The following is a 23,935-nucleotide window of genomic DNA, read 5'->3' on the forward strand; positions in this document are numbered from 1 at the left end:
GGGGGGCTGCCGCTCCTGGCTCCACCCCCTTTTTGAACCGAATCGTTCATTTTGATGATCCAGATGATTCGACTCACAACAAAGATCCAAATCGTTCATGATCCGGACAACACTACTGCGGGCTGCAGGAATTCGGGGAATGAACTGGCGGCAGCGTCTGTTAGACGCCGTGGCCAGTTGAAGACCTGGCTGTGGGTCCCAGAATCGGGCGGGCAGCAGCGTTCCCCCCGCACACCGCTGGCGGGCCCCCCTGTGGCTGATGGGGTAGCATCCCCAGTAGGTACACCGGTGCCGGGGAGCATTTATTATTATTATTATTGAGTATTTAGCAGGCAAAGTGTGCAGACGGATCGCCTGCTATGCATGCCGCAATTTGCATTTTCGCAAGCTCCTTTACTATGTCTGCCAGTAATCAGGTGCCTGCCAGCGCCAAATTTTACCTCTCTAGCCGCATAAAGTGGCTTTCCGGCAAAGAGATCATTAAGGTTTGGGGGGTAGGGACAGGCGCCACAGGGGTTAGGGTTGGGCATGGGGGGACGGGGGGTTCTTAGGTTTAGGCGCCACCAGGGGGGTTCTTAGAGTTAGGCACCAGGGAGGGCGTTCTTATGTTTAGGCGCCAGGAGGGGGGTTCTTAGGGTTTAGCACCGCCGGGGAGGTCAAAGGGTTAAGCACCACCAGGGGTTGGTTGAAGGGTTAGGCATTACCATGGGAAGGTTCTGTGTGATAGTATGGTTAGCCATAATAAAATATTGGTAATCATTACCATTTATTGTAGTGATAATCTACTAGCTGCAATCCTATGCGCCCTTTTTCCAGGTTCCCTTTTTTTCATATGAGTACAGGCTGGCTTGGGGATGCTGTGCTTGCCAAATGGCTTGGTGAACCTGTGCTAGCTGGCTGGCCTGATGGTGATTGTGAGCTCGCTGGCGGCGATGCTGTGCTGGCTGGCAGGGATGTTGTGCTTGGCTAGAGGTGATTCTGTAAAGGCTGGCGGCGATGCTGTGTTGGCTGATGGCGATACTGTAAAGGCTGGCTGGGGGTGATGCTCTAAAGACTGGCTGGCGGACATGCTGTAAAGGCTGGCAGGGCTAATGCACAGGCTGGCTGATGGAGAACTGGCTGATGGGATTTGCATGCAATAATCATGCAACAGGCTGGGTGCACACATAACAGAGCGTGAAAGGTCGTGTTTTCTGTCATGGTTTTTGTGTGTGTGTGTGCACTTTTAGTGCGCTTGCGTTTTTTTCCCGCATATGCATTTTTCTAGCGTTTTGCGTGTGTTTTTACGTGTTTGCAGGTCGCACATACAAAACACATATTTATTTTGTATGCGGTTTCAATGCGTTTTTACATTGCGTTTTATGCAAATCACTAGGTAGACAATAGGGAGCAGAGTACATCACACATTTTTTTTTCAAAAAATACATATAAAAACGCAAGAAAAATGCATACAAAACAGAAAACATTGTGTTCCCATTGACTTTTATTATGTGCATTTTTGATGTGTTTTTAACCAGTGTTTTTAAAAACACATGCATATGAAACACATATGGGGTTTTTATATGCATTTTTTCATGCAGATCATAGACTTAGTGGAAGCGTTTTCTGCAACGCTTGCGTTTCTGCTAAGTGTACACCTAGCCACAGCTTTCACAGGAAACATAGGTCTCACCAATTAATGCAAATACTGTACTGATAGTGTGCTCCTCTGTCCACACTTCTGTGCATGCTTGTTCAGGATTTATGGCTAAAAGTAAAAGTAATAGAGGCAGAGGATCAGCAGGACAAATGGGAAACTGGCATTGTTCAGAAGGAAATAAATATTGCATTTTCCTCTAACTTTGGGTGTACTTTAAGTACCCTTACCAGCTTATCACCGGACAAATGTTTATTATGGGTTCCTTTCCTTTATAAAGAATTAGTTTGACAACCCCTCACCATTATGTTATGTACATTGATTGGAGGCCCCCTTTAATACTTTTACATATTCAGTGGAGATCCCCTTTAATACTATGACAAATACAGAGTAGGTCCCATTTGATACTATCACATATCCAGCAGAGGCCCCATTTAACACTGACATATCTAGCAGAGGCTCCCTTTAATACCATGACTTAACCAGCGGAGGACCTCTTTAACACTGGCATTTTTACAAGCCTCCACTTTTTGCTACTATGACATATCCTGACTGAGGTGGCTCTTATTCTAACACTTTATCTTCAGAGCTACAGATAGATGTGACCATCAACAAGTCCACGCCTGCCGTGCCTTTAAATAGCAGTTGTGCCTGAGCGAGAAATAGGAGTGATGTACAAACAGCAGGAGAGGACTAACCCATCGTGGCTGCTCCAGTATTAGCTGGTTGTGTTCCTTCTTCTGCCAATGGGGGACTGATTCCTGGAGAGTGCCTATAAATGTAAACAGCACTGCACTCTCTGACAATGCAGCTAGGATTTTCATAGAATCCCAATACATTAAGCACACTATCTATCTATCTATCTATCTATCTATCTATCTATCTATCTATCTATCTATCTATCTATCTATCTATCTATCTATCTATCTATCATCCTTTTTTGTATGTGCAGCACATCCTCTGTATTGGAAGTAAGTTTGTCAGGTGCATGAGCTCCAGCCCTGCCCAGCCATCCAACTATCAGACAGGCAGATACCTGGGAGCTGCCTCTTCACACTCACTACTCCCTCCCTCCCCCTCCTCCTCTCCTCCCCATCCCAGCATCTCACGTGATCTTGCATCTGCCAGACCGCCAGAGAACAAGAAAAGAAGAAAATGAAAACGCACAAGGGAAGAGGAGCTCTTTCATCCTTAGCCAGAATCAGCATCACAGGACCTAAGAGGCATCACAAGTGCAGCAGCAACAGCATCTTCTCTCTGCATTAAACCTGTGGCTTTGTCCTGCTTCTCATCGGCAAGACTTAACTTGGACTCAACTTTTTTGTACCAGTTCCTCCCCCAGCCCAGCCCTTTGTCAGGGACTGCTATTAATGACATTGCTAAGGATGCTTGACAAGTGCTTGTCTTCTCGGCATCGGGTGTCAGGCTGTGGAGGCTGACCTGGGGGACCACTTCTCTTCTATACTACCCAGCCTTCCCTGTCTCTCCATCATCTTCGCCTCGCACTGTCCACCCAGGCGTGCATGGATTAGCAGAGAAGATGCCTGTGATGAAAGGGCTGCTGGCCCCGCAGAACACTTTCTTGGATACTATAGCTACCAGGTTCGACGGGACCCGTAAGTAATCCACAGTCTCTGGCACTATGTTCTCCAGTCTGCTGGCTGTGCTTCTCTTGTACAGGTGTAGATAGTCAGACATAGCTTATCGGACCTTTGTGTGACTGCTACATGAATGAGCCAGGTCTTTTGTTTAATCACAGCTTAAAGGTGCCCATTAACAGTACAATTTCTGAATCAGATTGCAATCGTTCAGTGCAGTTTTTACCATTGAACTGTACAGAAAACTGTGCAGTGTGATGAAAACACGATTTTATGTTCAGTTATAACAGAAAATGTAATGGATACGAATGTTGGATTTTACGATCAAATTGGAAAAGAGGAATTGCCCTAATTGACCCGTTTATGAGGACAATCGATAATTACCTTCCGATTATTTTCACTCGTAAAAATTGCGACAAAAGATCATATCTGCTGAAAAAATTGTTAGGGCACCTTCAGTAAGATCAAGGTAGGCTTGTCATGCTTGCGGGTTTAAACTTTACGCTTCCATTGGACACCTTTGCTTTTTAGATCGTTTTATTGTACATTGTTTTATTCTTACATGCGTACCCCATGTGACTGCTCTTGGGTTAAGCCTGGTTACTCCTCTATCCTCTTGATGACACATCACTGTAGTAAGATTGTAACTTCTTTGTTATGTAGTAGAAACCCAATCCCCTGAAATGCATGCAATATTTAAAATGATGATCACGACTGCTTAACCCCTTGCAGCGTGAAGCTAATTTAAAGCCTTGGGCTGGCTACATTATGTTTACAAGAGCCTGATGCTGCCACGTTTGGATGCTAAGCAGTGTTCATGAAGAAATTCACATTTAGAACCATAAGGGTCCTTTCCCACGGTTCCTGTTGCTTTCCATTGACGCGAGGCGATGCAGTGATAATCCTATGGTGCTTTCACATTGAGTGCGGTGTGGCGAGTTCCAACGGAGTAACACACAGCATGTCTACTGGGCAACTTACACGTTTACAGTGGCAGTGAAGCATACTTTCATTGTACTGTATGCTTCGCTGTATAGCCGCAACTCACGTCTAACACACAGTGCGACTTTTAAGCTGCGCTGCATTTCAGCGCTATCGCAACACAACCCGCGCAGTGTGAAAGCAACATCATGAACGACTGTTGCATTGATGAGCAACTGGTTGCTATAACCTGGAGATCACAGGAGTACTATCCTGGCAGCTCAGGTGTTAAATGCTAATTGTACTGGGTCTAGACATTCATTCATGCACTCTATATAATAGACAGGAAGGTAATTTATTTACAGGAAATGAGTATTCGCGTTACACAAACCAGTATATTGATGTATGAAGCCATTACTGTTATGTCCAAACCATTTCACATTATTGGAACTAGTCAGCCTTTCTTATAATGAAACCAAAGTGGAAGATTGTCCATTTTCTTTATCTTGTCATGTGTGTAGCGCTGTTGTGCCCCAGGGCTAGCTGCATACCCATAATCACAGTTCATCTGCCAGACCAAGTGCTTAAATGCACAGTCTGCTCAACTATCCTTCTACTAGCTCCACTTACCTCAGGGAGTAATCAATATCCAGCTGGTTAGCAGATCTTACAATACAATTACTAAGGCTATGATATATGCCCACTTTATAGTTTGATTACTGGGAACACTAATAAGACAGACAAGCAGACAACGAGATAGGAAATCAGAAGAAGGCGGCGGAGAGCTTGCGACTGAATGTGGAATGTGCATCTGTTGGAGATAGATAGCATCGTGCTACATGCAATGCCACTTCTCAAGAAAAAGGGCTTCATTATTGTTACAGCTGTCATGTTCAGCACCATGGACAGAGCTGCTTTCCTTGCTACAACCAGTACATGCAGCTTGTGAATGGGAGCGCAGAACAAAAAACTATGTTTACCAAACATTTCAGGACTATGATCTGTAAGCTGACAACTTTACACTTCAAAAGACAAAGAACACTTGTCATGTTTTCAACCCTATTCCAGCTAACCAGACTCCTCAGAGAGACAAAGCAAAGTCAAACTCCATAAATACGATTACAGTCATATTAATATTTAAAGGAACCAGATAAGGGGAAAATAAAAATGCTATCTTGTACAGCCTCTGTGCTTGTGGCTCAATGGCATTTTATGATGTAAAAAATGGTCAAATTGTGGCTTGCTGAAAGCTACATGTGCCACAACATGTGGCATGACGCCTATAAGGAAATCACCACCTTATCATGGGATATCCTGTATACACATCGCTCTCAGGAACCTAAGCTTTATGAAAATCATATGGAAAGCTCGCTTTGTTTAACTTACATAGCTAAGATTACAAAATAATCCATATGCAACTCTTTATTCAAATGTTAAGGCTTAACAACAAGAAGGGGGAGGGGGGCAGAACTCACAACTGTTCTAGGCCCACAAGATCAGATCTTCACTTAATTGCTCATTATCCTCTCTCTTCATCTGCTCATCTGGGCTGTCCAAGTCTGTAATACCGTTACAAAGACTGAATGCAAAAAGTAAACAGGAAAGGGAAATATTAGTCTAATTCTAAATATATGAATTTGAGACATTTAAGGTTTCCATACAGGCTTAGATTGCCACCCAATGTGGAAAGCAGATCAATCTATATGTGCCCATTAATGGTAAAATTTCTTCATAGGATACAATCTTTTAACGTACTTTTTATGGTCATAAGTAATCAAAAGGTAATTATCTATTGTTCCCATAAATGGGTTATTTTCTCTCTTCAGAAACAATCATAAAATCCAACTTTAGGAGCAATTAAATTTTTTGTTCCAAAAAGAATCGTTTCACATCGATTTCCACCACACACTGCACAATTTTCTGTACAATTTCATAAAAAGTACACCAAAAGATTGCATCTGGTGAAAAAATTGTACCATTAATGGGCACCTTATCTCTTCGTGAATCTGAACAGAGAAGAGTTAAATCCTTCCAACAAAAATTTATCAAAAGATTTTACCATTAAATCTGTAGAAAATCTATCAATCTGCGGCGTTGTTCTGTTCGATGCAATACAACGCTGTGGGCTGTCGATCTACCGCCGTTCCCCCACCGTGTCCCATTGATCAAAATTTTCCGTACAATCATAATTTTGATCTTCTTCAATCAATGAGGCTCGTTATGCTATAATTATTTTACGCTAGATATCGTAAAACATACTGCCTCTATATGTGTGTTGCATATCACCCCACCTCTTGTTTCCCCCCTATTCCTTTAGATTGTAAGCTCCCAAGGGCAGGGCTCTCTCCCCTTTTGTGTCTTGGAATTTATTATACATTTTATTCATCATGTTACTTTTATCACTGTCCTTACCTATTCTGTATTTTGTATCGATTTTGTATTCTGTCACCAACTATGTATTTTGTATATTGGTGTAAACCATTGTCTGTATTATGTACCTCATGTTTGTTTCTTACTTTGTACAGCGCCATGGAATATGTTGGTGCTTTATACATCAATAATAATAATAATAATAGTTTTACGGCAGGCTTATTTAGAGCGATTGAATCTGCTGGGAAAATTTGAAGCGTGTATGGCCTACATCAGTGAAATGAGATGACCATCGTGTAATCCTGCTACCTGGTTAACAAGTTATTTGTGGAAGTCCTATGAACAATGCTTTCAGAGCACTATTGGGGCTGGACAGAAGTCAAAATAAATGATAATGACTCAAGCTTTACCACAAATTTGAATTAAGTTCCTTTTCATTATGCAGAGTGTATAACGCAGACAGCAATGCTTGGCCCGAAACATCATGCTTGTCCGCATTATGTACTCTGCATAATAAAAAGTAAATTTCTTCTAAATTGGTGGTAGGCATTGGTAGAGGGAGGGTTCTGTGTAAGGCATTGGTAGAGGGAGGGTTCTGTGTTAGACATCCATAGAGGGAGGGTTCTGTGTTAAGCATCGGTAGAGGAAGGGTTCTGTGTTAGGCATCGGTAGAGGGAGGATTCTGTGTTAAGCATCGGTAGAGGAAGGGTTCTGTGTTAGGCATCGGTAGAGGGAGGATTCTGTGTTAGGCATCGGTAGAGGGAGGGTTCTGTGTTAGGTATCGGTAGAGGAAGGGTTCTATGTTAGACATCAGTAGAGTGAGGGTTCTGTGTTAGGCATCGGTAGAGGGAGGGTTCTGTGTTAGACATCAGTAGAGGCAGGGTTCTGTGTTAAGCATTGGTAGAGGGAGGATTCTGTGTTAGACATCAGTAGAGGGAGGATTCTGTGTTAGACATCAGTAGGGGGAGGGTTCTGTGTTAGACATCAGTAGAGGGAGGGTTCTGTGTTAGGTATTGGTAGAGGGAGGGTTCTGTGTTAGGCATTGGTAGAGGGAGGATTCTGTGTTAGACATCAGTAGAGGGAGGGTTCTGTGTTAGGCATCGGTAGAGGGAGGGTTCTGTGTTAGGCATCGGTAGAGGGAGGGTTCTGTGTTAGACATCAGTAGAGGGAGGGTTCTGTGTTAGGCATCGGTAGAGGGAGGGTTCTGTGTTAGGCATCGGTAGAGGGAGGGTTCTGTGTTAGGCATCGGTAGAGGGAGGGTTCTGTGTTAGGCATCGGTAGAGGGAGGGTTCTGTGTTAGGCATCGGTAGAGGGAGGGTTCTGTGTTAGACATCAGTAGAGGGAGGGTTCTGTGTTAGGCATTGGTAGAGGGAGGATTCTGTGTTAGACATCAGTAGAGGGAGGGTTCTGTGTTAGGCATCGGTAGAGGGTGGATTATGTGTTAGACATCAGTAGAGGGAGGGTTCTGTGTTAGACATCGGTAGAGGGAGGGTTCTGTGTTAGGCTTCGGTAGAGGGAGGGTTCTGTGTTAGGCATCGGTAGAGGGAGGGTTCTGTTTTAGGCATCGGTAGAGGGAGGGTTCTGTGTTAGACATCGGTAGAGGGAGGGTTCTGTGTTAGGCATCAGTAGAGGGAGGGTTCTGTGTTAGACATCAGTAGAGGGAGGGTTCTGTGTTAGGCATTGGTAGAGGGAGGATTCTGTGTTAGGCATCAGTAGAGGGAGGATTCTGTGTTAGACATCAGTAGAGGGAGGGTTCTGTGTTAGGCATCGGCAGAGGGAGGATTCTGTGTTAGACATCAGTAGAGGGAGGGTTCTGTGTTAGGCATTGGTAGAGTGAAGGTTCTGTGTAAGAGGATGATTAGGTTTAGTCATAGTAAAGTATCGGTAAAGATTACAGATATTTTCTTATCAGATTTTAGTAGTAGAATATCGCTAATTTAACGATATTCTACTAGCAGCAACCTCCTCCTTTTTTTCATATATGCGCCTGCAGGACCCCTGCATGGATGGACAACAGTTAGACATGCTGGTTAAGTTGATTCTATTTCCCCCCATGGTAAGCTAGAATTAGAAGAGTTTGTTTATGGTTCCTCTGTAAATAGCAGGAAAGATTGACTGACCTGAGCCTTCCTGTTTGTAAATCAGCTGTTAGGATTGTGGCTTCATGTCCAGCTGCCCTCTGCTGTCTATGTGTAGCTTGTGCCTATCTGGGGCTGCTGCTGAGGCCTCTGTGAGAATTCTGTTTTCAGATGAATACCGAGTAGAATAAGACGCATTTGTTTTCTCACGATTAAACCAAATGACTGTGATAGGATTGCCTGCAGTAATAGCTGAACAAAGACATTACAAATCTTATAAATGCATTCATGTGTAAAGCCTCAAGTTTAAATGAAATACTGCTAGAAGAATAAATGAATACGTGCAAAGGAAGCTGTGTGTACTAAAGAAACAATCATTTATAAAGCTGATTATTTCAAATTGTATTCATTCCTATTTTCCTTCCTCTTTTTCTTCTTCCACCACCGTAATTTGGGAAACTGAAACTTTCCTCACAGTAGACCTAGGAGAGTTCGAGAAGGCTGATTTATGCTGGTGTGCAGCTTTTATGAAGTCATAGGCGAGTTAAGGGGAACCTCAAATAAGTGTAAGGAGGCTGACATATTTCTTTCCTTTTGAACAATACCAGTCAGCCGGTGAGCTGGACGCAGGTTGAGCCGAACAACGGCTCACCCCACTGTGGTTTGAATCCCTGGCGGTGTTAAATACGATTCCCCCTATGAGTAGAAGCAACTTAAAGGAAGAAAAAATTTGTGGGTCCAGCAATTGCCCCCGAATTACCATTACATGCCCCGCACACTATAGCATTACTGCTATAGCAGCGTCTAGGTTTCCCGCTGAGCACCGTGTACTGAAACCACCTGCTTTGTTGCCTGGCTGCCCAGCTGAACCTCTGGCTCTTTATGGTTTTAGCCATAGACCCCACAGAAGCCTTCAGATGAGATGTGTGACACAAATCTGACACCATTAGCTGCATGCTTGTTTCAGGTGTGTGATTCAGACACTACTGCAGCTAAAGAGATCAACAGGGCTGCCAGGCAACTGGTATTGTATAAAAGGAAATTAATATGGCAGCCTCCATATACCTCTCACTTAAGGTGTCCTAAATTACTAACATATGCTAACATATGAATAACATATGGCGGAGTGCACTGACGGGGTCATATGCATAGTGCCACCGCCCCTCACCCAGTGGCGTACACCCTGCTGGACAGGAAGTATGTCATTACTTCTGCCGCCACGGAAGTTGGCTAGTAATGTGCTGATTTGGTGGTGGATTGGGCACTTCCGTCACAATGCGACGAGGTAAGTGTTCTAGGCCACATTGTCTTTGTGTTACCTTGCGGTAAAACAGGGTAACGCTACACAAACTTGCAATGCAAGTGTAAAAGGGGCCTGAAGCAAAACAAAAGTTTTAAGTCAGCACCACTACATGTAATAAAAGCTCTTTATTGAAACACGTTTAAAAGTCCATCTGAGGAAAAATTTAATTCAACACATTCTCTATTGAGGTTAATGCCAAAGTTGTTACATGCAGTACAAAAGTATAAACGCAAAGCTATTTTTAAATAACTTCGAGTTAAAATAGCAGTACTGTAAAATTGACATGCGTAGACAGTGCTCATCAATTTTACTTGCATTTCTTAAAGCAGTAGGATTAGCCATACTATGCCAGGGGAAAAAAACTCATATATAAGTAGATAAATACTTGATCTACTTACATAACACATGTATTATACTGTCCACGTTTTGATTTCAGTGAATGTTATATAGTAAATGACGAGAATTCTGTTCCTGGTGGGGGCCATGTCTTTTGCCCACAGTTAAGGCTAACTCGTGATGTCATTTCTGTCCTTTACTTTTTTTCTTGTCTCCTCCAATCGCTGAGTCGCCTCAGCCTTGCTTGTAAACACAAGTGAGTAGGGTATTAGGTTTCAGATAAGCAGCTGGCAGGGAAATAAAGGGAAGAGGAGGAATAGATTATAGATAAAAAGAACCCCCAGCATTCTTTGGCACGACTACTAAAGGGCCAGTGCTCCTTAAGTATGTGATAGCTCCAAATCATAACAGCAGAAAATGTTTTGAAAGTTTTGAATGCAGGCTTAGCATCTTTATCACTTAATACACTCAGACCAGTTGCTGTTGAAATTTGATTTTTATGGTGATGATACCGCTTTAAAGAGAGTCTGAAGCGAGAATAAATCTCGCTTCAGACCTCAGAGTTAGCAGGGGCATGTGTGCCCCTGCTAAACCGCTGCTATCCCGCGGCTTAACGGGGGTCCCTGATCCACCAAATCCCCTCCATAATGCGAGGGAGCGCTTCCTGGTTGGGGCAGGGCTAACCGCCGCAGCCCTGCCCCACGCACGTCTGTCAGCGCGTATCTCCGCCTCTCCCCCGCCCCTTTCAGTCTTCCTTCACTGAGAGGGGCGGGGGAGAGGCGGCGATGCGCCGCTGATAGACGCGACTGGAGGCAGGGCTGCAGCCGTTAGCCCTGCCTCCAGGAGCGACCAAGTCTGCGACTAAGTGTCGCAGTGGGGGGTTTGGGGGTCAAGGGATCCCCGTTTAGTGGCGCTATTGCGGCGGTTTAGCAGGGGCACACGTGCCCCTGCTAACTATGAGCTCTGAAGCGAGATTTATTCTCGCTTCAGAGTCTCTTTAAAGAGCTTTGCAGAAAAAGTAAAACTATTGTGATGTGCACAATGGGCACGCTACCTTTATAATGTGCGTTGTACAAGCAATCTGTGCATTACGTAGATGATGTGAGTTGCGCTATTTGCGCAATGCCTGTTAATACTTTGCATACATGTCATTAAAACTTACATGTACTGTTTGAACAGGTAAGTGTTACCCGTGATTAGTGGATCTGCTCAATTTTGAGAAGAAGCAGAACGTAAAAGGAACAGGTTTAGTATCATTTTTTTTGGGTTACTGTTATAATTTTTCCCCAAATGACTGCTAAAAGTATCCCATAGTCAATATATCAATGAAAATAACTGCCCATATGGCAGCCAATCCCTACTGCATCTAGTCTTTTATTTCATACCACCTGATCCTTATTGGTCTATCACTCTATGCATAGCCCTATTAAACGTGTGGTTTCACTACAGGAGGGATGTTGCTAAATGGCTACCATCCATCAGTTGCTGTTTTAATGCTTAGAGATTAAGTGCTCTGAGTGCATCTGGAGATTGTGTGAGGGTGCATACAGCCTCTAGGTGCCAGCAATTCACATAACAGGCTACAGAGATTTACATAATGTCTGGCTCATTTTCATCATAATCATACATCTGCTCCATAACCCCAATCTTGTAAGATATGTATAAGTTCCACTTTTGTTATAAAATTGCCATTTTGTTTTTATTTTAGTGTATTAAAATGTAAGATTTCTGACAGCTTAAATTGCACTTCTTTGCAATCACACAACAATATTATATGAGTACAGATTAGTGCATGAGTAATTAGTTACACAAAGCAGAAGCTTTTGTTCAAGGACAGCTATCACAAAATATGTACAATTTATAATACATTTATTTATTGTATTTATAAAGCTGCAACATATTACGCAGCACGTTTAAATGTTTATTTCTCACTGAGTAAAATGCACTGTAAATTACTTTTTTTCCTATATTGCAGTGTGGTAGGCACTGCGCATACACATGTCTATCTCATCATGCCACATGTCACCTTGGGTATATTTTAAAGTAGGCAGTGAAAATCTGAAAGGTTTTGGACAGGTATATCCCTCATGGGGGATTCTCAGTTACTGTATTTATTTATTAAAGCACCAACTAACCTTTAGCTGCTCAGTCCAGCTGCCAAAATAGTGTGCACATGAGTAGGGAAGCTGGCTGGCTGTAGGGAAGCTGCCTTTATAGATCCATTCCAGGGAGTGTTTTGTAAAGAATAAAGGTACTAGGTTTCTTATGAGAGATTGGGCTAGTCCAAAATCTGTCAGATCTGTCAAATTTTTAATACCTGCTGTGACAACAATATGGTCAAAAAGTAATTTATGGCACATTTTACTCTGGAAAAAATACACATTGTATGTGTATGTATTTTAAATTACACTAGCAATGTTTTAAAAGTACAGATAAACAAAGTAAGGAAACTGAAATAATGTTTGCTATTAATCGTTTCAGTGGTAAGAGCTGATCTGAGTGGACTGTATTTTTCTCAACAAACATGGAAGTTCCCTTTAAGAAAAATTGTGATCACTGAATGGAAAAGCTGTCAACTAGTCAATTCTTATTTCTGGTAGCTGAAACTGTTCAGACTGCATTTCCTGGGTTGTAAGAATAAACATTTTTGTTACATTAGTACAGGTAGTTGTACCTGGCAGTGGAACAGTTAAGGAGGGCTTTGCTGCAGACTTTGTTTAGGTAATTCCTGATTTGCCTGAGTGTACTCCGGAAATGTTTTGCATGCGCTTGTATGTGTTTAGAGCAGAGGGAAATTAGTCCTTGCATAATAACCAGCCAGTGGCAGACAAGCAAAATTAACAATTTCCTGCCTCAGTCTTTGTAACCATTGTTCATACATATATGCATAGTTCGCACACGCGCGCGCGCACACACACACACACACACACACACACACACACACACACACACACACACACACACACACACACACACACACACACACACAGTCACACATACACAGTCACATACACAGTCGCACACACAGTCACACACACTCACACAGTCACACAGACACACACACACGCACACAGTCACACACACACACACAGTCACACACACACACACACAGTCACACACACACACAGTCACACACACACACACACAGTCACACACACACACACACAGTCACACACACACACACACAGTCACACACAGTCACATACACAGTCGCACGCACGCACACACACACAGTCACACACAGTCACACACAGTCACACACACAGTCACATACACAATTAGGTAATACACTATAGCCGCGCCAATATCCGTGTCAGCTCTTGCGATCCAAGGTCCTTTAAAAATATAAACACAACAAACCAGAGCTTCTAATAGTGAGTATTGCCTCATCAGTGACACCCTTGTGCATAAACACACACTGCGTGAGGGTAAAAGTTACTATCACCAGGGCTGAATGGGGATCACACACCCCCCTTGCTTTCCCTGCTCACCAGAGGAATTATTGGTAATATTGCATATCATAAAACATCCATGCTGAGGAACCTTCTACTAATATCCAATCCCTCCATTATCCATGAATCAGCCCGATTGTCTAGCAATCGGGCTGATTCATGGATAATGGAGGGATTGGATATTAGTAGAAGGTTCCTCAGCATGGATGTTTTATGATATCAGTAGGAGACCTTTGGCAAGTCTCCCTTACACTGCTACTGCCAATAGAGCGCGCCCTAGTGGCTGCTGCTCTGCTCTGGCGCTTTGAGTCCGCAAGGGGAAAAGCGCAATATAAATGTTATTTGTCTTGTCTTGTCTTGATATGCAATATTACCAATAATTCCTCTGGTGAGCAGGGAAAGCAAGGGGGGGGGGGGGGGTGTGATCCCCATTCAGCCCTGGTGATAGTAACTTTTACCCTCATGCAGTGTGTGTTTATGCACAAGGGTGTCACTGATGAGGCAATACTCACTATGAGAAGCTCTGGTTTGTTGTGTTTATATTTTTAAAGGACCTTGGATCGCAAGAGCTGACACGGATATTGGCGCGGCTATAGTGTATTACCTAATTGTGACTGGGACTTGTCTCTGTGTGTAGTCAGCAGCCTAAGAAAGTGGGGACTGAGCGCAACATCACGGTGAAAAACAGTCACATACACAGTCGCACACACACACACACACACACACACACACACACACACACACACACACACACACACACACACACACACACACACACACACACACACACACACACACACACACACACACACACACACACACACACACACGCCAAATAATGATTTTGGGGATATTATGTTTAATCAAGAGTTTGGAAGACTGGCTAATTATGTTTAGGGGACACTGCCTAATTTTGTTTAGGAGACACTGCCTATTCATGTCCTGGAGGGGAAAAGCTGCCTTTTTTTTCCTTTGCAGAGGGGCACACTGTTTGATTATGTATTTTGTTTGGAAAAAACACTGCCTGACTTGCGTGATAAGGGTGGGTTGTGTGGGTAACTTGACAAGAGAGGACATTGCAATCATGGGGATTCTGATTCTAGGAGTAGGGAAGATTGTCGGTGTAGCCTGTAGAGGTATGTAACTTACGTCTAGCACTCCACTCACTTACTCTGCATATGGAGGCTAGAGATCGCCCGAACGGTTCGCCGGCAAACAACAGTTCCCGGCGAATTTCCGGGGTTCGCGATCGCGGAGAACCGGAAGTTCAGTTCGCCCCTATAGTGCATCATAAGGGTCAACTTTGACCCTCTACATCACAGTCAGCAGGCACATTGTAGCCAATCAGGATACACTCCCTCCTGGAGCCACCCCCTCCTCTTATAAAAGGCAGGCAGCATCAGGCATTGGACTCACTCGTGTGTCTGCATTAATTAGAGAAGGGAGAGCTGTTGCATAGAGAGCTATAGGGAAAGCTTAGTTAGGCTACTGTAGACTTTTTAGCTTGCTCCTTGCTGATTCTTATTGCTAAAAAAAGCACCCCTCAACAGCTCTTTTGACAGCTAATCTTGTTGTTGTGATCTTTTGTGTGTGTGTGTGTGTGTGTGTGTGTGTGTGTGTGTGTGTGTGTGTGTGTGTGTGTGTGTCCCACTGACACTTGTGTTGCATAGACAGCCTTGGTAATTCCTACTGTGTGTGCCACTGCCAGGCCCAGCAGATTCAGTGACTACCTGTGTGTGTGACAGGTGCACATTGTAATACCCATTACTGCATATACCTACCTGTTGTTCACTTCAGTCAGTGCACCCACATACCTATGTGAGCGCACGCAGTGTCACTGTGCCTGTCACTGTTATTCTATCATTGAGCTACCACAGCCCGGCGACCGTATGGACTTGAAAACCGCCACGGCCTGCACTCTGGCCATGGTGCGCACCAGTCCAGCACGGCTGTCACTACACAATCAGCTGTTTGCGGTGCGTTACACAGTGAGTTTGGTGTGTCAGCGTGAAGCAGTACTCTAATTACACTCCCTGATTGATGTATACACATGCAAGATGTTTTAAAGCACTTTGGGCCTGCAATTTAGCATTCAATGTGATTTCTGCCCTTAAAACGCTGCTTTTGTGTCCAATCCACATTTTTCCCCGGGACTTTTGGCATCTATCTCACTCTGCCATGCCCCCATTAAGGTGTTAGACCCCTTGAAACATATTTTCCATCACTTTTGCGGCCAGCATAAATTTTTCTAGTTTTGAAAGTTCGCCTCCCGATTGAAATCTATTGCGGTTCGCGAAAGTTCACGCAAACCTGGTTCGCGAACCGAAAATCGGAGGGTCAGACAATCTCTAATGGAGGCTTACAGATAATTCGGGGGGAGAGGGGGGGGGGGGGGTAGCTATACTTCCGAGGTGGCTACCTATACTTAAGGGTGGCTAATCTGGTTTACCTATACCTCTTGGCTACTATGGCTGCCTATATTGGGGCAACCTGATGTTGTGGGGAATCTCTAGCTTCTTATACTGGTGGGCTACCTGTGGCACAAAGGTACTTTAAAATGGGGATAGCAATATTACATTAATAAATATACTATGTACTTATTGGTTTGCAAGAAGTGAAGGTCGTCCTTAGTTCTCGTAACATCATCTAGGGTTATTCAGATTGCAAAGCATGTGATGCTGCAAACTTTACTGCGTACATCTGATATTCCTTCAGCCTGCTCTTCCTGCAGCCTCTGGCGGGTGCAGGGTACATGCCTGTTAATGGCTATTATTCTTTATTCATAGAATAAGGCATAACCATACCCACCTCTGTGCCTTCTAATAACCAGAGAGAGCTCTGGCTGAGGAACCACTAGACCGGTAACATAAGACCAAGGCTTTGCAAGTCTTGCAGACAATAGGTACGAAGGAGGCACTCCACTGGTGAATTAAACTTGCGTTTAATGAAGTAGCTTAACACGACATGAAACATGTCGTGTTAAGCTACTTCATTAAACGCAAGTTTAATTCACCAGTGGAGTGCCTCCTTCGTACCTATTGTCTGGAAATCGATTGTGGAAGTGGTGACCCACAGAGGGATTGTGCACCGCTGGACCAGGCAAGTCTTGCAGTCTGACCGACTGAGCTGCAGGCCACATAGGTCAGTGGTGTCATTTACTTTTTTTGTAGTGTAAGAAGTACTTGATATACTGATAAGAACAGCATAACTAGACTTATGCTCTCAATAGATAACAATGGGGTTGATTCACTAACAAAAATAGAGGTTGATGTCACTTAATGACAGCAGCAAGTGTCAACCGCGAGCGCTCCACCGAACCCACCCTGAGCCCAGCAGGTCTAGTGGCTTCCAAAGTACAATATGCCTGCACTTTGATTGGCCCAATAACCTGACTGTCAAGTGTTCTGTGTGTCCAGTGCTCTTTAGGTTTTCTGCCACTAGTAGTTCACCAACTAGAGAATCCCATAGTCCTTTTTAGGACTGATTCTACTTTTTCTTTGTGCTTTTGTGCTGTGTGTTTCTGCCGACCATGGCGTTCTGACTATTTTTTCGTGGAAATGTTGCCATTGATCCCCCTCGACATGCCACTGTCCAGGTGTTAGGACTCTTTAAACAACCTTTAAATAAGTTCTGTGGCCAGAAATAGTCACTATAGATTTTAGCGGTCGTCTGCCCATTGAAATCTATGGTGGTTCGCATGTTCGCAAACGGATGCGGAATTGTGGACCATTCGCGAACACAATTTCGGAAAGTTTGTCCATCACTACCTTTAAATTTATCTATCTATCAAAAAAGAGCAAATAAGAAATGTGCGTATAATATAATAATTCGAAGCCTTACTCTTGAATAACTAGAAAATATCCTGGAAGGGACCAAATCCCTATTAGGCTTAGCTTAGCTTGACATTCAATTGAAATGCCATGAAAACATAAAAAGCCTTATTTTGCCATTTGAATGCGTGGTTTCATCATCATTTTTCCCTAGAATGTACTGCAGTTTGACAAATTCTTGAAGAATACCAATCATAAGTGCTTTATCGGATTTTTCATTGTGAATGCTTAATATATCGTGCCAAATGCTATATTGGTATTTTTCTGATGCTTGACAGAGATTTTTATGCACTTGACAGGTGTTCCCATAGAACTCCATTATAAGTTGAATGCCACCCAATAGCTTAAAAAGTGCCTCATGCAATGATTTTCAAACATGCACAAATTTTGCCCAGAGTGCCATGCAGGGGGATGCCACACACAGGTATTTGTCTGACTGGGCAAAGCTTACAAAACACCCAGTGGTGTAGCTAAGGTACTATGGGCCCTAGTGCAAGTTTTACATTGGGCCCCCAAGCACTCTGTACATAACAATTGGCACAAGAAAATCTGCCAAGGACAACCACAGAGTCAGAGGTGCAAGAAGAGGACAGGGAACAGTTTGTTAATGATTACTACTATCCAAAGTATCTGTAGAAATGATTATTACCAGCACAGGATCAATAAAGTGGTAATACTGCCATTAAGGGAATGCCCCAATGGTGGTACGTCAAAAAAAGATGCGGGGAAATAAGGGCACACAGTAATGTTGTTAGTAAAATATTGTTATTAAATATCTATATTTTTCTATAAAAACCTAAAATATTGATTGAAATAGCGATATTTTACTTTAGCCAAACCTAACCCTACTCTCCCACAGAACCCCCCCCCCCCCACACTGCCTAACCCTAACTAGCTCCCTCAATGCTTAAAACTAACCCCCCCAGCACAAAACTATCTCGTGCCTAAAACTACCCGCCCCCAAACAAACTACCTACCTGGTGCCTAAACTAACCCGCCACCAGCACAAACTACCTAGTGCCTAAAACTAACCCCCCACCCGCACAAACTACCTTGTGCCTAAAACTACCCCCCCCCCCCCCACCCGCACAAACTACCTAGTGCCTAAAACTATCCCCCACACCCGCACAAACTACCTACCTAGTGCCTAAAACGAACCCCCCCACCTGCACAAACTACCTAGTGCCTAAAACTAACCCCCACACCCGCACAAACTACCTACCTAGTGCCTAAAACTAACCCCCCCACCCGCACAAACTACCTAGTGCCTAAAACTAACCCCATCCACAGGGCCAGTTTCAGCGGCCCTGTGTCCCTGGGGCAAACTGTAGCATTGCCCCCTCCATTACCCCTCTGCTCCACGGGGCCCTGCAAGTATAATAGTAACCATAATTACCTATTAGTCCCGGCGGGTGAGCGGACGGGCACTCCGAGACACCCTGTCTCTCTCCCACTCTATGACTTGGTGCATCATGTGTAAACAAACGCCGGGTCATAGAGTGGGAGAGAGACAGCTTGTCACAGAGTGCAGCCGCTGGCCGTCCGCTCACCTGCCAGGACCAATAGGTAATTATGGCTGCTATTATACTTGCAGGGCCCCGGGGAGCAGGCAGAATGTAGACGGGTCAGCGCTGCGGGGGCCTCAGCAGAGGTCGGGGTCCCGGGGCAATTGCCCCCTTTGCCTCTGTGGTAGCACCAGCCCTGCCCTCCCACCCACACAAACTACCTACCTGGTACCTAAAACTAACCCACCACATGCACAAACTACCTAGTGCCTAAAACTAATCCCCCGCTTGCACAAACAGCCTACCTAGTGCCTAAAACTAACCAACCACCTACACAAACTACCTACCTAGTGCATAAAACTACCCTGCCTCCCCCCCCCCCACACACACACACACACTGCCTAGTTAACACTGCAACTGCCCCCCCCCCACCCAAGTGTGAACCGGGCCTTACCATATTGTGTCTTTTAATACAGTGCCACCTATGGGCCGCAAGAGATCTCAGCCATCCAGTATTGACTGTCAGCCTTGTCCCTTGCATACAGAGATTTATCTAGTTTCTCAAAATCTTTTTTATGTTATACACTTTAGAGGGGTCCCATAATTTATAGTACGTATAGTTATACTCTTGTACTAAAAGTAATACCATAATACCAAAATGTTCTTAGTGATGATTACAATGCAAATCTGCTAAACCAGCTCACTACAAAAAGAAATAGAGGCCCAAAAACAGGGAAAAAATACTATAACAAGCACACCTTCCAACACTTCCATGATTGATCACTCCAAAAAAATGTAATTTTAAAAGGAAGGACTTTAAACTTATAATAGACAGCAACGTAATATATGCGAGAGACTGATGGGGAACCTCTCATTAGAGTTGTTTGTAAGCGGCATGCTTGTCTGAGAACATTTGTTTATGCGTGGCGTGTCGGCTGGCTTGTGCTTTCAGAGCTCCGTGTAGCATTTTAATTACTTATCCCAATAAAATTAACCATTTATATTGCACTTTGTTATTGTTGGAAGGACTGTAAACATTATCTCTGCAGAGGCTGCCTTTTACACTGAGCTGCTCTTCTTTGACATTATTGCTTTACTATAACCCTAACACTTTAATGTGCTTAACCGAGTGAAAGGATTAAGAGTGTGATAACTGCTTCTCCCGCTGCAATCTGACTCTGACACCTGTTTAGTTCCTTGTCCAATGCATTCTGACTCTGACACCTCTAGTTCCTTGCCCACTGCAATCTGACATAGTTCCTTGCCCACTGCAATCTGACTCTAACCTCTAGTTCCTTACCCACTGCAATCTGACTCTGACACCTCTATTTCCTTGCCCACTGCAATCTGACTCTGACACCTCTAGTTCCTTGCCCACTGCAATCTGACATAGTCCCTTGCCCACTGCAATCTGACTCTAACTTCTAGTTCATTGACCACTGCAATCTGACATAGTTCCTTGCCCACTGCAATCTGACTCTAACCTCTAGTTCCTTGCCCACTGCAATCTGACTCTGACACCTCTAGTTCCTTGCCCACTGCAATCTGACTCTAACCTTTAGTTCCTTGCCCACTGCAATCTGACTCTGACACCTCTAGTTCCTTGACCACTGCAATCTGACTCTAACCTCTAGTTCCTTGCCCACTGCAATCTGACTCTAACCTCTAGTTCCTTGACCACTGCAATCTGACTCTAACCTCTAGTTCCTTGACCACTGCAATCTGACTCTAACCTCTAGTTCCTTGACCACTGCAATCTGACTCTAACCTCTAGTTCCTTGCCCACTGCAATCTGACTCTAACCTCTAGTTCCTTGACCACTGCAATCTGACTGTGACACCTCTAGTTTCTTGGCTAACAAATCAAAAGACACAGAATTTTAATACCATGGAAATTTTAGGTCAATCACAAGACTCAGGAATACTCGGTAGTATCTGAGTTTTGTGATTTAAAATTACCGCGGTAATCTGACTTTCGCATTCTCCGATTGGTCCAATGCCTCCGAGCTCTGCGATTGGGCTAAAATTACATAGCTGCGGTAAATCGGATTTCAGCAGGAATCCGATTCCAAGTACCGTTTTCTGAGTTCTGTTTGAAAATTTCAATTCTGCGGAATCTGAAGGGGCATCCCTATTGAGGAGGACACTTAGGAGTGAGGAGGACCTGTCCTACAGCTCAGCAAAATCTGGGGGTTTCTAAGGGGGAGAATGAGAATTTGGGAGCGCTCACAAGAAAGCTCCGCAGCCACTGCGCTGCAGGCCAGGATTGGGGCGATGGCGTGGGGACCGAGGGCTATTGTTAAGTCCCTGATGGGCAGATTGGGTTTACTTGGTAAGTACAGGTAGTTGCCAAATCTCCTCTTATACCTCCAGTCTGATCTAGTCCTTATTGTTTATTACTGAGTCATATATGTCTTGAAAGAGAGATACTTGCATCTTACATTCAGCTTTTACATATCCAGTTCGTAACCATCTCAGTGTTTTATTGAACATCTTGTATCTTATTAAAACAGCGCTGATCCTGAAAATGACATGGCTTCCTGTATGTATATCAGGCCGTGTTTCACAGACACATCGTTGATTATACGTTTATAGTCATGTCCTTGATTTGCATGCATACAATGTCTAAATCTCTGACAGGGGATTATGTATACAGCTTATGAGCAATTTCCATTTCCAGTCATGTGCCTGGAGAATTGTACATATGCTGTAGGCTGTTATCCTTTGTAGTTCTCCAGCGTGTGGGTTCCCTGGAGACGAGCAGGAAGAGATGGGATTTTACAAATCTGTTCTCCAGAAATACAAGCGCACGGGGCATGCGTACAAATCTGGACAACTGTATATGTTCTACTGTTAGCTTTCCCGCTGCCAATTAGGCTCTGAGATTTCAGCTTGGCAGCAAACTACGTGAAAGCTTCAGGGCATGGGTTATGTAAGCCAGAGATCAGTGCCGTTTGTATGCCCACCGATAGCTAAGGCCCTCTCTTGCAAAGGCTGCAAAAGGCAAGTGTGGTAGTCTGCAATGGGGCATTAAAGAGGAACTGTAGCCAAATGGGGAAACAAATAAATCAATACATTGCAAAGTGAAAAGTTAGAAAATTGAAGAGAGATCAAGAAATTATTGCTATTCGTTACATAATTTGTTCATATTGTTTGATCCACATTCAGCCATCTTTATCTATAACCTCACCTCCTAACAATACTAAAGGGTGTTTTTTTGTATAAATATAAATATGCACAGAGGGAGATACTGGTTGCTTGGCAGTTGGAAACAGGTGATATTTCCATCAATGCAACAAGGCTCCGACATTGTGATGTCACGACCTAGGTGCTGACATCACACCGTGGGAGGGGTGTTACCTCAATACCAGCCATACAGACCCCCCTGAGGATCTATTGGAGAAAAGAAAACAATTTCTTATGGGAAAAGGGGGTATCAGCTGCTGATTGCGATGAAGTTCAATGCTTGGTTACAGTTCCCCTTTAAGCCCTGGAATAAGAAATCCGATACAGAAAATGTATATTAGTGTCGTTCCCCCCCGACACAATAGTAATTGATAATTTCCTCTTTGCATGCAATTGTATGAGAGTACAGTACCTCCCAATGCTATGCAAGTACATACTGTAGTCTCATAATCACCGCCTACTAGGATGCCCTGTTCATTTTCCTGACAGTGGCAAGCCTTGAATTGATCTGATTGTGAGAAATTAAGTATTTGCAACCATAATTAATAGGGGAGGACAGATGGCAAAATTAGACATGTTAATTAAATCCACCTAGTTTGCTGAAGATTATGCAATATCGTGAGCTCTATTACAGCCAGAAATTCTTTTCCCTGCTGCCAGAACAATGGTAAAAAATGGGTAGGATTTAACTGGTGAAAATGTGTCTTAGGAATACTATTTTTTATTTTGCATTTAATTAGAGCATTGAGAGAGTGCACATTCTTCTACAATTATGGGAAAGAAATAGGCTCTGCGTACTTCATATTTCTTCTTCTGATTGCCTATCGCAGCAGCGTCTGTCGCGGAGGTTACAAATCAATTCCCACCAGCTGTGAACCTCAGCACCTCCGCTGTAAGTTATCAATGGAAGCCAGAATCATCATCAGAGCAGGCTAGTCACTCAATAAACTGATGAGGGGTGAAAGGGCAGCTTATCTGTTTATGAAAATGCTTTTAGCACTAAGCAGAAGTACAGAGCACAAGCTACACCCCATCCCCAACCAAAAGTTTTATACATACCTGGGGTTTCCTCTAGCCCCCATCATGCTGATCTATCCCTCGCCATCCTCCGCCGCCTCGTTCCCCCGCAATCTGGCCCAGTAACTTTTGGGAGTCAGTGCTTACAGCACATGAGTGCCCAGCCGCATGCGCTTGCCCCTTTGCGCTCTCGTCGCCGGGAGAGTTTTGCACCTGTGCAGATGTAGAACACTCCCAGCCACGGGAGCGTGACCAGAGAGTGTGTACTGCCATACTGTGCCTGCGCCGACTTGCAAAATTACTGAGCCAGATTGCAGAGGATTCAGGCGGCGAAGGACGGCAAGGGACGGATCAGCGTAAAGGGGGTTAGAGGAAGCTCCAGGTATGTATAAAACTTCTTTTGTCCTCCGATACACTTTAAAATCTGACAGAACCGACAGGTTTTGGACTAGTCCATCTACTCATGGGGGATTCTTTGTTTTCAAAAGCATTTTCTGACTGGCAGTTGTTAAATCTAACTGCCAAAATTGTAAGATAACAGCCAGATTCTCTACTCGCTTGTACACAATTTTTACAGTTGGACTGAGCAACTGCTGTTCAGGGAATGCTTTTAAATACAAAGAAATCCCTGAGCATCCTCCATGAGGAGTTGGACTAGTCCAAAACCTGTTGGTTCTTTCAGATTTTAGCTGTTTAATTTTTTG

General features: G+C 43.9%; 1 protein-coding gene across 2 annotated transcripts in view; it reads left to right on the forward strand.

The window, feature by feature from the left end:
* Window positions 1–2,792: 2,792 nt before the first annotated feature.
* LOC137524840 (potassium voltage-gated channel subfamily H member 8-like) overlaps window positions 2,793–23,935 on the forward strand; it is a 795,600-nt gene continuing 774,457 nt past the window's right edge. For both annotated transcript variants that reach the window (XM_068245232.1, XM_068245233.1), the window contains exon 1: window positions 2,793–3,252. In XM_068245232.1, the coding sequence (XP_068101333.1) occupies window positions 3,177–3,252 (76 nt within the window). In that variant the 5' untranslated portion in view covers window positions 2,793–3,176. The remainder of the gene's footprint in view (window positions 3,253–23,935) is intronic.

The sequence above is a fragment of the Hyperolius riggenbachi genome, chromosome 7 (assembly GCF_040937935.1).
Source record: "Hyperolius riggenbachi isolate aHypRig1 chromosome 7, aHypRig1.pri, whole genome shotgun sequence".
In the NCBI taxonomy this organism is placed as follows: Eukaryota; Metazoa; Chordata; class Amphibia; order Anura; family Hyperoliidae; genus Hyperolius; species Hyperolius riggenbachi.